The sequence below is a fragment of the Ciconia boyciana genome, chromosome 14 (genome assembly GCF_034638445.1).
Source record: "Ciconia boyciana chromosome 14, ASM3463844v1, whole genome shotgun sequence".
Classification (NCBI taxonomy): Eukaryota; Metazoa; Chordata; class Aves; order Ciconiiformes; family Ciconiidae; genus Ciconia; species Ciconia boyciana.
In genome coordinates, this window is record NC_132947.1 from 4,428,038 (window position 1) to 4,443,041 (window position 15,004).

The window sequence follows — 15,004 nt, forward strand, 5'->3', positions numbered from 1 at the left end:
AGTCTCTCATGAGACATTTCCTCACTGTTAGCTGCTCTCTGATGCTTCTCAGCACGGCCAGATAGCATCGCAGATCAGGAAAATATTCACCATCACAAAAAACAGAGCTGGAAAAACTAGAGGTCACCTTGTCCGTGCTGTGCCCCAGCGCTTCGCAGTTTCATGGGGGTAGTGCTGGTTGTGACTATCAGGACTGGTCATGACTCTTGCTGATGGAGACTGGACTTAGAGTTAACAGCAGACTTTAGTTTAAAATTGTTTCGTCTAGAGACTGTGATTTTTCCCCTCCATATAATTTCAGAATCCTTTGTATGAGAAGGTGGGGCTTCTTCTTCCCCTACTGTTACGCAAGATCTTCCCCCGGCCTTTCAGGTGATGTACTAAAGGGTATGAAAACCCCATTGATCCACTTTCACGTAAGCAAGCAATCATTTTGGAGTTTTATCAGAGTATCTTTAATTTGTACATTTAAGGATCTGTGTGATTTTATTGCTCTTTTTCCACTTCTCATCTAGAACTACATTTTTGACCACAGCCCACCTGTTATCTTGGATGTCCATTAACCACCATACCTCGGCAGGTCATCCACTCCTGCGGACGTGTGATTTTGGCTCTTGTACGCCTGTGTCTGAACTTTTACATGGTCCGTGCACGCAGTCTCTTCACCCCCCTGAATGGCATGCCCGACTACAGACGTAATCTGACTTTCTTGACCATCGCAGTGGCTGCTTTCTTCTCTCCCATCCCGTTGTTAAGTTTTACACAGTAACATTAATTCCTGCTGCTGAATACATGAGCTGTGACACCAGCATGGTGCAGTGTCCTCCTGAGCTACATTCTTATCCAGAAACGATTAAGTCTAAAACCACCCTGGCTGAATGACAGGTAATTTAGGAGCGCTATAGGGTGGGCCTTTGTATGTGTCTGTGCTCAATACAGTTGCTTGAGTTCCATTCATCTGGCAGCTTTCCAAGAGCAAACCACAATTTCAGTTATTCAGCCTATTTTGTTTTTACAACAGCATCTCAATACAGAAGTATTTAAAATAAAAATATGCTGTATCTCTCCAAACAGTCCCCAGTCTTAAAAGAGACCATGGGCTTTCTTACCCTCTGAGGAGCTGTAGATTTCCTGGAAAGAGATTTTTGCTATTTTTTAGAGGTGTTAAAATGCAGATGAGACTATTTGAGGACAGCAAGGAGATTCAGCTCAGGTTTAAAGAGACTGATCAGCCTGATGCTGTTCTGTCAGTCAGGGAAAAACCATATTATACTTTCATATTAATGTGAAATTCATCCTGGCTATACCCGGGAGTACATCAAAGATATTTGTTTCCATAGAATCAGAAAATATTATTGTAAAACACCCTTGGTTTTCAAACCTTTATAAAGTCCCATGTGCTACTGTATAAAGCCCTTTGGCCCTTGCAAAACTCTTTCTTCAGTGATTGAAATTAGAGAAATAATGGTACACATCAACCCTGCTTAGAGGAAGAGCAGCATTTTCTAATCCATTTAACACATTCCTATGGGTAATTCTCTTGATGGCTTTTATTCCTTCTAGGTCTAACACACACCGAGACATTAAATACTCAGAATTCACCTGAAAGCAAATTTCCATTGTCTTACCTTCCATCAGATTCAGCTTTGGAAAGTGTTTTGGAAAGACATTAAAATACAGCACATCTGGAGGGATGCTGCCCTCCAGAAGGCACTGATGTGCACGTGTGACTAACCCTGACATGGCTCATCCTGCTCCCCGAAACCTCACCTCCTACCTTGCATTTGGAGACAAGGACCAGGCAACCTGGGCCATCTGGAACAACCTGTGCTTAAATGACGTGGCCACTAGATGTCATTCCTTTTTCACTCAAATGTAGGTTATAGAAGTATTTACCTGGCAGAATAAGGTCCCCCCCCGCAAACATTAGCGAGCTGGGGCACACGTACTGCTGTGGTGAAAAGTCTCATGGCCTGAGAGACACAAAACTCTGTAAGACTGGCTGCTATAAAATTTTCAAGAGAATGATCCCATGCTGGCAGGAGAAAGGACCACACGGCCCAAGACTTGTATCACATTTTTATGGCTTTTCACAACTGTATGTATCATACTTAAGGAGATATTTAATGCCAACTTTACAATACAAAGCTTGGTGTATTCACTACGACAGATACGAAGCACATGTGCTGCTGTTAAACCCACCCTACACTCGCTGGAGCAGCAACGCAGGCTGCAGATTGACACCCAGATCTGAAAATGTGTCGGGAGCCCAAGTTTCTGTGATTCAGGAGGAATTTAGTGCCTTCCTTTTCCTGAGAATCTAGATCCAAGTCACTTCGTCAGAAAATGCTGGCATTGCTCGGGAGCTGAGCACATCACATCCATGAGCCCAGGTCCTGATGGTGATGGAAGGGAAGGATAACACAGACTCCATAGCTCGCAGGGAGCCGATCTGGGTTCACGGTGGCATAAATTGGGCTCTGCATGACTTCCTTGAGTTCTGCTGCACATTTGTAGCTTGTTAGGGTATAACTAAGGGGAAACTTTGGTACTACATGGCTAAATATTTGCACATCTTTTAAGATGGAATGAAAATTCAGAATAATATAAATAATAAAAACATTTCTCAAAGGATGTGCAGTGACTTGAGCACAATGCAGTTTGACTTTCTGTAGTTTTAAAAATTTGGTATCAGTTTAAGATACCTCATTTACTGCTCCTTGTTTACCCTCATATAAATATAGATGGTGGATACACAATGATTTCTCATTTATTAGCATGTAGACCTCTGTACTGTTCTGTGGTTTCTAAAATTACCACGCACATTTCGGTTGCTCTATGTCTATGGATTATGAAGGCTGGAAAGAACCAGACGGCATCATTTCACCTTCCAACTCTTCATTTTTACCTTAACCAGCTCTAATAATTTGTCATCTGCAATTTTTTCCCCTCTTCCCCCAGTAACAGCGACTTGGAGCACATGAGAACAGAATGGAGAAATACTGTACTAATACAAGAAAGATCTTTAACTGATTAAAACCAGATGTACTAAGGTATGTCTTCATGTTTACTGCCGGCGCACACAAATACATCTGTTAGAGCTATCAGTGAAATACAAATTTTACCAGATACCTGTTACCATTTAGAGTATTTACTGCTTCCTTGAAATCGTATCCGAGCGACTAAACCCAAACTATCTGTTACTGCTGAGGATTTCACTCATAAGTAATAACAACTCTGATATGTCCACAGCCAATTGCTGTGAAACAACTGTATCCTCTTTGGTGCAATCAGACATAGTCTGTTTGCCACATTATTTCAGCTCCTTTAGTACCTCAGCAAAATTGGTCGCCAAATAGTTTTGCTAGTTCATGAATCATTCTTCTTTTCCTTTTTCCTTTTTTCCTCCTTTTTTCCCCCTGAAAGTCTTTGTTCCATGGTTATCTATCAAGTTCCTCCTATTTGCCAAACCAGCTAAGAGAGATGACGGGTATGAACATCCATGAATTACAAACACGGTGTGTGTCCATGCATCACCGTGCTGATCTGTTGATACTTACAGTGCTGGTAGTGAATTCAGGTGGGTTGTCATTCACATCTGTCACTGTAATGATCGCTGTTGCCGTGTTTGAGAGACCATAGTTAAGATTTCCTTCCATATCTGTGGCTTGAACAATGACTATATACTGCTGAACTTTCTGGAAAAAAAAAAAAAAAAGAAAATAAAAGATGAGAAACAAAAATGCATCCTATAAAATGCCTTGGTTTATTTTCCATATACAAGTGCAATCTTAAGGCAGACTAAGAAGTTAATGGGATTCAAAATGTTAGTAAAAAAGACAGATAAAATTTTCTACCACGTTTTTGAAGGGATTTTTGCATAGACTGGTGGATATCACCTGTTTTATGGGAAAATAAAAATCTTATGGCAAAAATCCTTGGTTGAAACAAACATTTTTACTAATTTTTAAGCATTTTCGGCAACATTAGTTTCTGTCTTCTGAAAACCAGTAAAAATTTTGCTAATGTGTTTTCACTGAAAACATCACCAAGAACATTATACCCCCAAAATTGACAGCAACGTTGCCTGGCAGCCCTCCAGCTTGTTCTGCTCACGCAGTTTGATGCCCACAAAGCATTTTGATACTTAAAATACCCTCCGTGTTTCAATCCTTAACACAATCTTGGTAAATAAGGAGAATTTAAGTCCAGTATGAAAAAAAATATTCACTGCAATAAAGAAAAATTCAGCAGAACTGATTTAAATTCCTGAGCACCGCAAACAACATGGCTCTCAAAGAAATAGCCTTACAGAGCCAGCCATAAAAATCACACGTTCAAGTTCTTCTAAACGGCGCTGTATGTCAGTGCCACTGGAAAATAAACCTGAATAAAACAGGAGAGGGCATCTGATCTTGCATGTGTGTACATCTCCCTGGGATGTCTCTTTACTTAGGAATATCTGCCCGCACTGAGAAAAGCCTCCTAATCTTTAAAACTGCCCTCAACAATAAATTTTCATTTGGATCTGCAGAATTTACTATTGATGTCTACATGTGTCGTGCTTAGGGTACATGGAGCACTTTAAAGGCAGATATGAAGGCAAAGTTTCTCTCCTGAAATATGGGCAAAGTGATGTGCCGAGAGCCAGGGAGGGATCCAGCCAAAAGCCGTGTGACTCAGGGCAAAGCTTAACATTACGCCCTGTTCCTTAAGGTTTAAGGTGCAATTACAGACGTGAGCTGGCGCGCAAGGACCAAGCAGCTCCATCAGAGAGCCCGAAGGGTGTGAAAACAAAATGGAGGCACAATGTTATGCAGGACAAGCTTTGTGCAAAGCCAAGCGGAGGGACTTCACTGGGAGGAGAGACCTGCCGCATGCTGGATTGCTCCTGCTCTCGGAACACAGCTTAGGTACTCGAAGGCTGCTCCATTCGTGTGCCGATGTTACAAGCGTGTGTAAAATGTCAAATGCCCTTTGAAATTTCAAAGGGCAAGAATTACAGAATCACAGAATCGTACAGGTTGGAAAAGACCTTTAAGATCATCAAGTCCAACCGTAAAATTAGGTCAATCAGGTCTCTCTACTCCTACATAAACATTCTTGAAGTGCTATAACTGGCTTAATTCTTTAATTCTTCTGAGTTGCTAGATTAACAGAGATCTGAATTTTAGCTTTATCGTGATTCCAGGACTTTTAATTGACAGATATTAACCTGCTAAATTGACGAGATATCACATAGAGGGATCCATCAGCACCTTGCAACTGGAATATATTATGGAAATGCACTTTCATTATCTCGTGCTACCTTGTATAATAAAACATGAGGGAGAAATTATTGTTAGCCCTTGTTTTTCCTCACGCAAAAAGTTGCCGTTCATTACTTCATTTGTAAAGCACCGGGTAATTGTAAGGCTGAAATGTCCTTATTAGTGAATGTAACTTCTATTTCATGTTTAGCTTTTCCTTCCTTATTCTCTCTTATAGACAACTTGGGAGGCTGACAGAAGTATTCCCTAACAGGCCAAATTCTTGTGAGCCAAATTAGGTTTAAATCATAGAAGCGGGGGGAAGATATTTAAAAAAAATAATGGCAATCTGATTCCACATAAATTAGAAAAACAGGTCGGAGGCCCACATGAGAGACTCCATTTCAACAGTGCATTTAAATGGCAAAGCCACCTCTAATGTTCCTCACTGCAGCGAGACGGAGACACGTAATTCACAGCGTTTCCAATTTGATGGCGTAGCTGTCGCACGTTATTGTAAAAGCTTCCGTGCTTCAGCAGCAACTGCAGGAAAAAAGATTTTCCTTCCTTTCCGTCAGCCGCGAGGGCGATGAAACAGCCTCCATCGGCAGGGGTGCTTCTTTCTTAACTTGGCGCTTTTCTATTTGACCGTGTTTGCAGCCTGACCCCTCTACAGCTGCTGGGCTCCCAGGCCACGCTCCCAGGTGTGCCCACCAGAGCACGCCGGGACTGTCGCGGCAGCGTGCCTCCAGCTAGGGCACGGCAAAGGCAGCTCCGTTTCTGTGTCAAAAGCGATTCTGAAACTTGTGACACCGTTACACTAACTTTAATCTCAACTCCGAGAACAGACTGCAGACTTTGGGTAAGGTCACACTCCGTCTGCACAGCACTTACTCTTACTGGGACCCAGCCTGCAAACCTCCCACCACCTTCAGCTCCTTTCTAGCTTGCTTTATTCACTTCTTAACCAAAGCTTCCCCTGGAAAAATGAATCCTCTCGTACAAGAGGGGGTAAGGGATTAGAAAGTCTCATTTAAAAGTTTTGTTAACTTCACATTTTACTGCTTATGAAATTATACATACTCTGATGACACACGCATGTGTGTGCATACCCACAGACCCTGTCTTATTAATCTCAGGTTTACAATAAGGTTTTTTTATTTAATAAAGTGCCTCTCACTGAGCATTGTAGCACAGCGTTAATAAAAAACCCCACACAAATTCAGAACACTAAATTAAAGAAATTTAAAAGAAAGATTATATCAATCAGATAATACGATGCCAAAAATGAAAATGCCCAGAATTTAGTAATGTACAGATGTACCAGCCACAAAGAGCTGGTGCATAAGGACGGGAAGAGGGGAAGGATGGCAAAGGAGCGCTGCACACGTGCAAGCAAGCGCAGGGAGTCCAAGCCTAGTGAGAAAATGCGAGGAATTATAGCAGATCTCAAATGGATGGAGTGATCAGGTAGGATCGTTACGGGAACGCACACGTTTGAGGTGGGCACTATATCTCAGGATACCAGAGGCAGCTGCAGCAATCAGGGACATGCGAGAAGTGAGCTGGTGGAAACTTAGAGACATCACCAAAGTTGCACTTATTTCCATCGCTGAAGATATAACTATTGCGTTTAGAGCAAAAGTGCAATCTGACATGGAGAACGGCCTTGGTTTGCATGTAAAGTTGCAAAAAACACGAAGATATGTGAATCATAGAATAGAATTATAGAAACATTTAGGTTGGACAAGACCTTTAAGACCACTGAGTCCAACCGTAAACCTAACACTGCCAAGTCCACCAAATGGAAGTAGTCTGAGATTTGTTACGCCTGTAGGCACTTGGTTGCTGTCCACGTCCCACTCCATCCGAAAGGCTCCAGTGTGGGCATATAAGGGTGGTGTTTTCAAGTACCTAGTTTTAGTTTATAACTAATTCAATCTTCAGTGAGATTGGCCCCAGCAGATAACGTATTACTGATTTTTTTGTTTTTCTGTAGCTAACCTTTTTGCTTTTGTGCATTAAGCTGATTTTATTGAACTATTCAATCAATTTCAATTCCAACATGTCCTTCCAATTTGTCACAACATCTCCAGGGGCATCTTAGTTTGTTGTCCTAATATTATTATTATTGTTACGACTATTAAAAAAAAAAAAGCAGCCCCATGCCCCCAAGCACGAGAGACATTTTCTTGATGGCATTTTCATCATACAGAATAATTCTCATATTCTCTTTCTTTGCAAAAATGACATTTTACATAGCACAGGGCAGAAACTATGGCATAGAGGTAACACAAAGTGGTCCTAACCCAGAGAAATGAAACAGTTACTATATGTTTGCTCTGATGGTGATGCTGTGGAAGTAAAGAAATGAGCCTCTGCCCCGAGGGGATCTAGACTAAAAACCCAGCACCAGCAAAGTCCCTGGGAGGTCCAGTGCCCAGTATTTTTAATAAATCTAACAAATCTTCACGCTAGAGGAAAGTAAATGTGCTGCTTCTACTTAAGCCAAGGAAAAAAACCTCATCTTGATAAGTGCACAGCTTTTAGTCTGACCTAAAAACTAAGAAGGGCTTTTGAAGGAAAAAATTATGAAAGAAAGAATAATTAAAGGAACCGTGGCAGATCTAATCTGTCTGCTCTTCTGTCAATCATCTGATACAGTGCCACAAAGAAATACATCAGCTAAATTCCAGAAGATGGGAATTAGTTGAAGAAATTGGTTAAGCTGGGTAATGGCAAGTTGATCAAGGGCTTGGTTAAAAAGACAGCAGTGCCTCGTACAGGAAGAAGCAACAGCTTGGAAGAAGGGTAACCTGACAATAACAGAAACAAGATGTGATTTAATAGTACAAAATACAAGATAACGCAGCAAGGGACCAATAACAACACTTTTCTGGAAGCTGGTTTATTGGACACAAGCTAGGAGGACTGGCACCACGTCCCACCAGCTCCCTGCCACTGAGCAAGACACAAATGTCGTCAGCAAACGCATTGTGTGCAGTATTAGCATTGCAGATACGGCAATATTAATTCCTTGTGCCAAGCACCGAGGGCTCATTGGGATGCTGTGCACAATCCAGGTCCCTTGTATTCACTGCTGAGCAACCCGGATCCGACCAGGTGCCGGCAGTGAAGAGCCCATCACCGGAGAAGAGCCTACAAGAGCTTGGCTTGTTTAGTCTAGCAAAATGAAGGCTGACAGCAAATATGATTGCTGTCTATAAATACATCAGGAGGATAAACACTGGGAAGGCAAAGGAGCAATTTAAACTAAAGGACAATGTTGACACAAGAACAAATGGGTATAAACTGGCCATGAATAAATTTAGGCTAGAAATTAGTAGGTCCTTCACCACTAAAGGAGTGAGATGCTGGAACAATCTAATACAGGGTCTGAGGAGCAAAAATGTTCAAAAGAATATATTAAATTAGGGATAAAATCCTTTTAGTCTAGGTATAAATTATGACAAATTGAGCTAAAGCAGAAGTCGGATCCCTCAGCATTCTCTGTGTACAAACAACTTTTTAGGAAGAAAAAGAATAAAACTCCTTTCAGTCCAAATGTTTGTGTGAAAATGGTTAAGACTTAACACCGATCGATATCACTGAACCAGCCTGTTCCATCAGCACACACAAAGGAACAGGTGCCCCAAACAAAATTATAGTTATTGCAAGTAGCTCTCCCCATCAAGACAGAGGCTGGTACGAAAGACACCGTCTCAAATGCCTGGCTGAGCTGCACGTGGTCTTGCGAGAGGTTATAAATAAAACCAAGTCATATTCAGAGAGAGAGTCTAAAAGAACAAAGTATTTTAAAATGAAATCCTAGTAATGAAGTGCTATCTGTGATCCCAATTTTCAAATGTGCATGCACAGTATTTTTAGGAATACAGCTATTCCTGGTTTACACATGCAATTATTATAAATCACACACAGGCTGGGTAACTGTATATGCCAAAGTCCAGAAATGCAGTAATTATGTGATTAAATTAATCTGCATTACGGACAAAGGGTTTGCAAAATTAGGACCTACATTTTCAAAGCTCTGTACAAATATTGTCCAATTAATTACCACTTCCTGAGAAATGTATGACTAGCTAATTTTAGCATCACGTCTGGTAAAGCAAATAAGGTTACCAGGACGTTGCTGTAGGATGTACTCAGTAGGAAATCTATTGGTGAAGGAGCTAGAAAATCTAAATCCTATTTCCTTCCATGGCTGCCCTCACATCTTCTTTACATTTATGTGTTTTTCCATCTCCCCTTACTTTTGCAATACCAGTCAGAAGAACATGGGATGTTCCTCTGTTGTTTTTTTTTCTAAATAATTTCTTTGCATGCTATAGTGACATTTTGTTGTTCACTTTTTTTTGGTGTAAGATAGTTGACGGTGAACACACTAGTAATAAATATTGTACCAGAGCCAGGAAAGCCGATTTGAAAACATAAACAAACTCCGCCTAAACATTCACTTGACTGTAGCAGAAATACTTTTTCCAAAAAAGGTCTAACTAGCCATCATTTAAACAAAGCTCACAGGCAGACCTTTTAAAGCATTTATCCCTTAATGCTTAATATTAATACTCCCTACTTAGTCATGGCTAAATATGAACACAGATTTACAGAAGAAAACCCTATTCTGGGAGGTCAGTGAAGAGGGCAGCTTTCACAGAACAACCAGAGCACCCGACAACTTTCACAGTTCTCCCCAGAGACGGTGGTGGTGGTGAGTGAACTTCATCCGTGTGCCAGAGTCGAGCAGAGTCTCTGATAGAACTTGACCTTTTCATTTCTTACGTATAGCGCAGCATCATGTCATGTACGCGGCACCCTTAGCAGACACCAGACCCTGGGCCCATGAATCTTAATGCACAAGCTGCTGCTGCCTGAGCTAAAAAGACGAAGTTTTGCTCCATCTCAACCTCACTATACAGGTCCAGCTGCTGTCAGAGGCGTTTCATGCTCCTGCTAGGACGGCTGTAACAAGGGAGGGGACCCCATTTTGAAAACGAACTGGGCTACTTACTCAGTGCTGCACAGCCATGAACAGTGAAGCAGACAGGTTTATTTTCTCCATTTGGCTAGGGTTATATTGGCTTTTGTTCCAGCATGGCATGGTGTTCCCCATCCACAAGCGTCTGGGTACATTTGATTTTATGAGCTACCTGTGACTGCAGAGCTCCTGAGCAGGGGCAATGCCTTGGACTAACTCTATCTAGCAATGCGCAGTTTACTCTCCTGGAAACAGTGGTGTGTTAATTAAGCTGGCTTTCTTCCTTAACAAAGGTGTCGGTGTGAAACATCCTGGCCTCTGACATGCAGGTCAGACCCCCTGAGCTCCTGTTACCATCTGACCAAACCTGCCTGTCATCCAGATATTGATAAACACCTCCGGCTCACGAAAAGCGTCGGTCCCACCATCCACAGCTCTCTGAACCACACTTTGTAGCACGCTCCCACTTCTCCTGTGCTATTAAAGCCAAGGCTGCAGCGCTGCCCGGCTGCTCACGCCACCGCATTTCAGCCTGGTGGTATTGCATGGAGCGCCGGAGGGTGGGAAAGCCGGCACATGCCAAGCAAACGCCCGTGGGAGATTTTCCTCCGCTATTCTCAAAGGTGAAGCACCCCCTGTGCTAAGGGTCATCCCCGGCTCACGCATCGCTCCGCTCCCATGCACGTCAGACTTAACTGGAGTGTACAGAGGAGGCAGGGAGAGGACGACTTCTCGTGCTAACCCTCCCCACGGCAGAGGACTTCTGCCAGCAGTGCTGAACGTGTACGACTCAGAAAGAAGGAAAATATTTATTCAGGAGTCGTTCTGATGAGCACTTCTAGTACCTGCTCTGACTCACCAGCCGAAGCACTGGCGGTTTTCACCCACACCACCAGGCTGAAAGAGCTGTTCCACAAATCTTCAGAAATCAGCCTAACACATGCCAATTTTTTTCTGAGACAAATAAAGGTCCAGAGGCCACAAGCCAACCTCAGGATTTTCATTTGGCACTGCACCTATATTGACAATGGGCCTTTAATGGCTTTCATCTGGCAGCCTGATTAACAACCAGCAATTAACTTCTTTTTTAACACTTCCCTCTCAGCACCTGAGACCTGTAACCTGTGGGATCTCACACCTTATACTACTCATCTTTTTCTCACTTAAGCTACTGCACTTTAAGACAGTATTTTAATGTGTTACAATTTAGACATTTTAACCCATTTTAACCAGCAGACACGCAATCAACTCTTCCAGCTTCTCCCAGGGTGGGCGTTGAATCTCCCATGTAGGTACAAATGGGACCTGCTCCAGCTTAGCAGCTATTTTCTCTTTTGTGTGGTGGCTTCTGAAAGCAAAACAGCTTCTGGTGGTGGGTACAACACCCCGCAGTAGCAAACTGAGCTTTCGTATGAAAAGCACGAGGAAGTGCTTTAAAAGTTACCTGAAAGAAAGCAAATATGATCTTTTTATCACAGAGAGGTTATAAAATCAAAGAATGCTGGAAAGCCTTGCAGTAGTCTACTCTGTTTGGCCTTTTAGTAGCGTGAGACCAAACAGTTCAGTGGCTGTTGCCCCTGGCTGCCTTTTTTTGTGTTATTCAGACAGTGAAAGTGGTGAAAGCGGAAACCTTTCCAAAGGACATGCTAGGTAAAGAGAAGACCCTAGCAGTCACACTGAAAGCCTTCCAGCATCCTGGCTGCATCTTCCCATAGCCTCCAGGACAGAAGATATGTGAACCAAACGGAATTGCTCATCCACCTAATTTCATTGTGAGAGCCAGGATTTTGCTGAACAGCCAGCTCCGGGAGCGGTGTTATTGACTGAGAATCTCAGCCCGGAAAGCGATCTGCTAGTTGTCAGGGATACAAAGGGAAGCTTAGAAATATAAACTCCAAACACTAAAAAGCCCCGAAACAAAACTAGAAAAAATCCCCCAGCAGACAAATAACTGAAAATGGTACCACAGACCGGGGATCCTGGTGGATCATTTTCATGATTTTCTTAATGCCTGGTGCTAGCAATACTGTGCATACGAAGGGGTATATTAAACAGGAACAGAGATGCTTTTGAGCGTGAATATGCTGCAACCACATTAATCTGATTTTTTTTTTGAGTGCGTTTTATTCCTGAGGGATCAGACACTGAGCCTGGGCTATCAAGGTTTTGAAAAAACACCCAAGCTGAAACCCCATTGCGGTGGAACACATGAGGAATATCAATGCAGCAACTTCTGCCCAAGGAAAGGGACCTACTGGAAAATACATCCACCAAAATAGTCAACTGACCTAAACGCACCTTGCAGAGGGTTTGCCATGCTCTGACCCCAGCTGGCCACCACTTACGGAAACAGCATGTTTTGAAGTATGCTGTATACAAGGTTAATAGCCAAGTAGGGTCCATTTAACCTGACACTTGTTCTAGACTCTGAGTTGCAAAGGATGGAGATTAGAGGTCACAAAATTTTTATCTGATATTTGAGCACAGACATTTGTCAAAACTCGAATGTAGTTCCTTGAAAAACTTTTAAGCCCAAAGAATGTTTTTCATATCTGAAATAGTGCTTTAAAATTGTCCTCATTCTTTAAAGTTCACCCAAAACGTAGAGAGTACCTCTATATTTAAGACTGTGACAGTATTTTCCAGTTTTGGGAAGTTTTATAACATGAACATAACATTTGTTGGGATTTTTTTGGGTTTTTTTTGACTGAGCCTTGGCAAATAAGACACCAAGCCTGGAAAAAACAGAAAATAAGGACTGGGCTGTTTTCAGAAGATAAGTATGAAAAGAACATCACCGCCAAAAAGAGGCCAGTGTTCTGTAGCATTTCTTTCCTAGTCTTAAAATGTTTTACGTACTGATGCTGCCACTGAGGGACCTAATAGATTTCCATGCCTCAAGAAATCCCATAAAGGCACTTGGGTTGTGCACAGCCTATTGAAGCTATTCAGGCGCTACGGACCGACTTCAAAATTATTATCAAAATTAGTATCAAAATTAGTATCAGAAACTCTGTTGTAACAGTATCTCTGTCCTTGGATAGTATTGACTTTCCTGTTTAGAAGGACTGTCAGTTAATGAGCTTCTCATATGGTTCTCTCATTTAACACCAAAATTAGAATCACAGTATCGTTAGAAATGGGTTACATCTCACTCTTCAGTGATCCAAACTACAGATCAGACATAAGTCCATAAGGAAGCAGGAGAGAAATAAGGAAAATGAATTACATGCTTCTGATTGTCACCACTGATAGTCATGCAAGGGGGTGGCAGTGAGCTGGTACGAGCTACAAATAAATTTCATTAAAAAAAAGAGATATGACGAATATCTTGGATAATGTATTTTGATTCTGACTACAGCCACTGAGTCGGTGCCAAAACAGAGTAGGGTTGTGATTAGGGCTGCAGGCTGCAGCCTGGAAGACCTGGATTTCTTTTGCATTTTCCCAAACACTCCCCAAGTGACCTTTAGTAGGTCATTTAATTTTTCCGTGCCTCAAAGAAATTGAAAATAACACTTCAAAATGAAATGAAAACTCTTTCTTATCTCACAGTGATATTGTGAGAATAAAAATCCATTAGTTTGCTGAAGCACTCAGCCACTCCGATGAGGAGGGCTGCAGAAGTACCCACCTCCAGCACCCTTCCCTCTGGTGGCAACCGCACTGGGTACCGGCGCAGAAGCTGGCATCCTTCTGCATCTTGGCAGAAACAAGAAGCAACTCAGACCCAGCAGACACTGCTTTCAATTGCCGTCAATATTTTGCAGGCTTTATGCCCCAGAGGTGCCAGGTCATCTTGCAAAGCACTTAAAAGGAGACCTGAGGAATAAGCCTTCCAACTTTTGGCTGAGGCAATTTTTGTAAAACCATGAAATTACATTCGGCTTTTCTTGGACAGGAAGAGACGAGCAATAGTTCAAAGTCTAGGTGGTCACACAGCAACCGTCGCTGCTGAGAGGTGCCCTTTGGTAAATATGCCAGCATTAAATTGATGCTGCTTCCAGTTTGTGTCTGCCACTTTCTGACAAAGGGAGTGAGTGCTGAGAGACGGAAAAAATCCAAAAACCCCAGGCAGACCAAGAGAAGGGAAAGCAAACAACAGTCTGAGAAACATTTTTGAAAATAAAAAATGACCTTCTTTGGACTTGTGCAAACCAAATTCTTCCTATAGTGTGTAACTTCTTGGTGATTACCCAAAGGCCAGGCTTTGGGAAAAAAAAATATCCTAGTTACGTCCATTGCACTCTTATAATCCACAAAACCTTTGCTGTCAAATGCTGCCAGAGCAATTGAATAAACAGGGAGAATGCCTTAATGTATTCTGAAACCTGAAAACCACCCATCATTAGCCCCACATGCTGTTTTCCTACTTTCTCTGCTTTAAGCCCTTTAGCTGCTACAGCTGTTTTTCTTGTAAGTCTGACTTCTGTTTTTATCAGCCTGATTTGTTTTCTGGTATACCTCGCTTGATTAAAAAGAGGAAGAAAAACCTTTCACAATTCAGGTAAAACTGCCTTCTTTAAGCTCTGTCGGGCTGGAAGCTTGAAAATGATCATCAAGAACATCAGTGTAGGTGAATAAATATTCATAATATTGCTCATAATTTATACTTGGTCTCATTTTTGCAGATAGGCTTGAAATTCCACGCTTATGACACTGCTGCTATAGTCAGACCTTTTTAGTCTTAGGAGTATGAGTTTTTCTAAATCCTGTCAATGCAGCAATTAAAAAAATAAAATCAATGTAATATAGTCAA

At 42.0% G+C, this 15,004-nt stretch overlaps 1 protein-coding gene across 1 annotated transcript in view; it reads right to left on the reverse strand.

Moving 5' to 3' along the window:
- CDH4 (cadherin 4) overlaps positions 1–15,004 on the reverse strand; it is a 468,294-nt gene that overhangs the window by 43,517 nt on the left and 409,773 nt on the right. Inside the window, exon 8 of the mRNA XM_072879088.1 lies at positions 3,561–3,698. Within this exon, the coding sequence (XP_072735189.1) occupies positions 3,561–3,698 (138 nt within the window). The remainder of the gene's footprint in view (positions 1–3,560; positions 3,699–15,004) is intronic.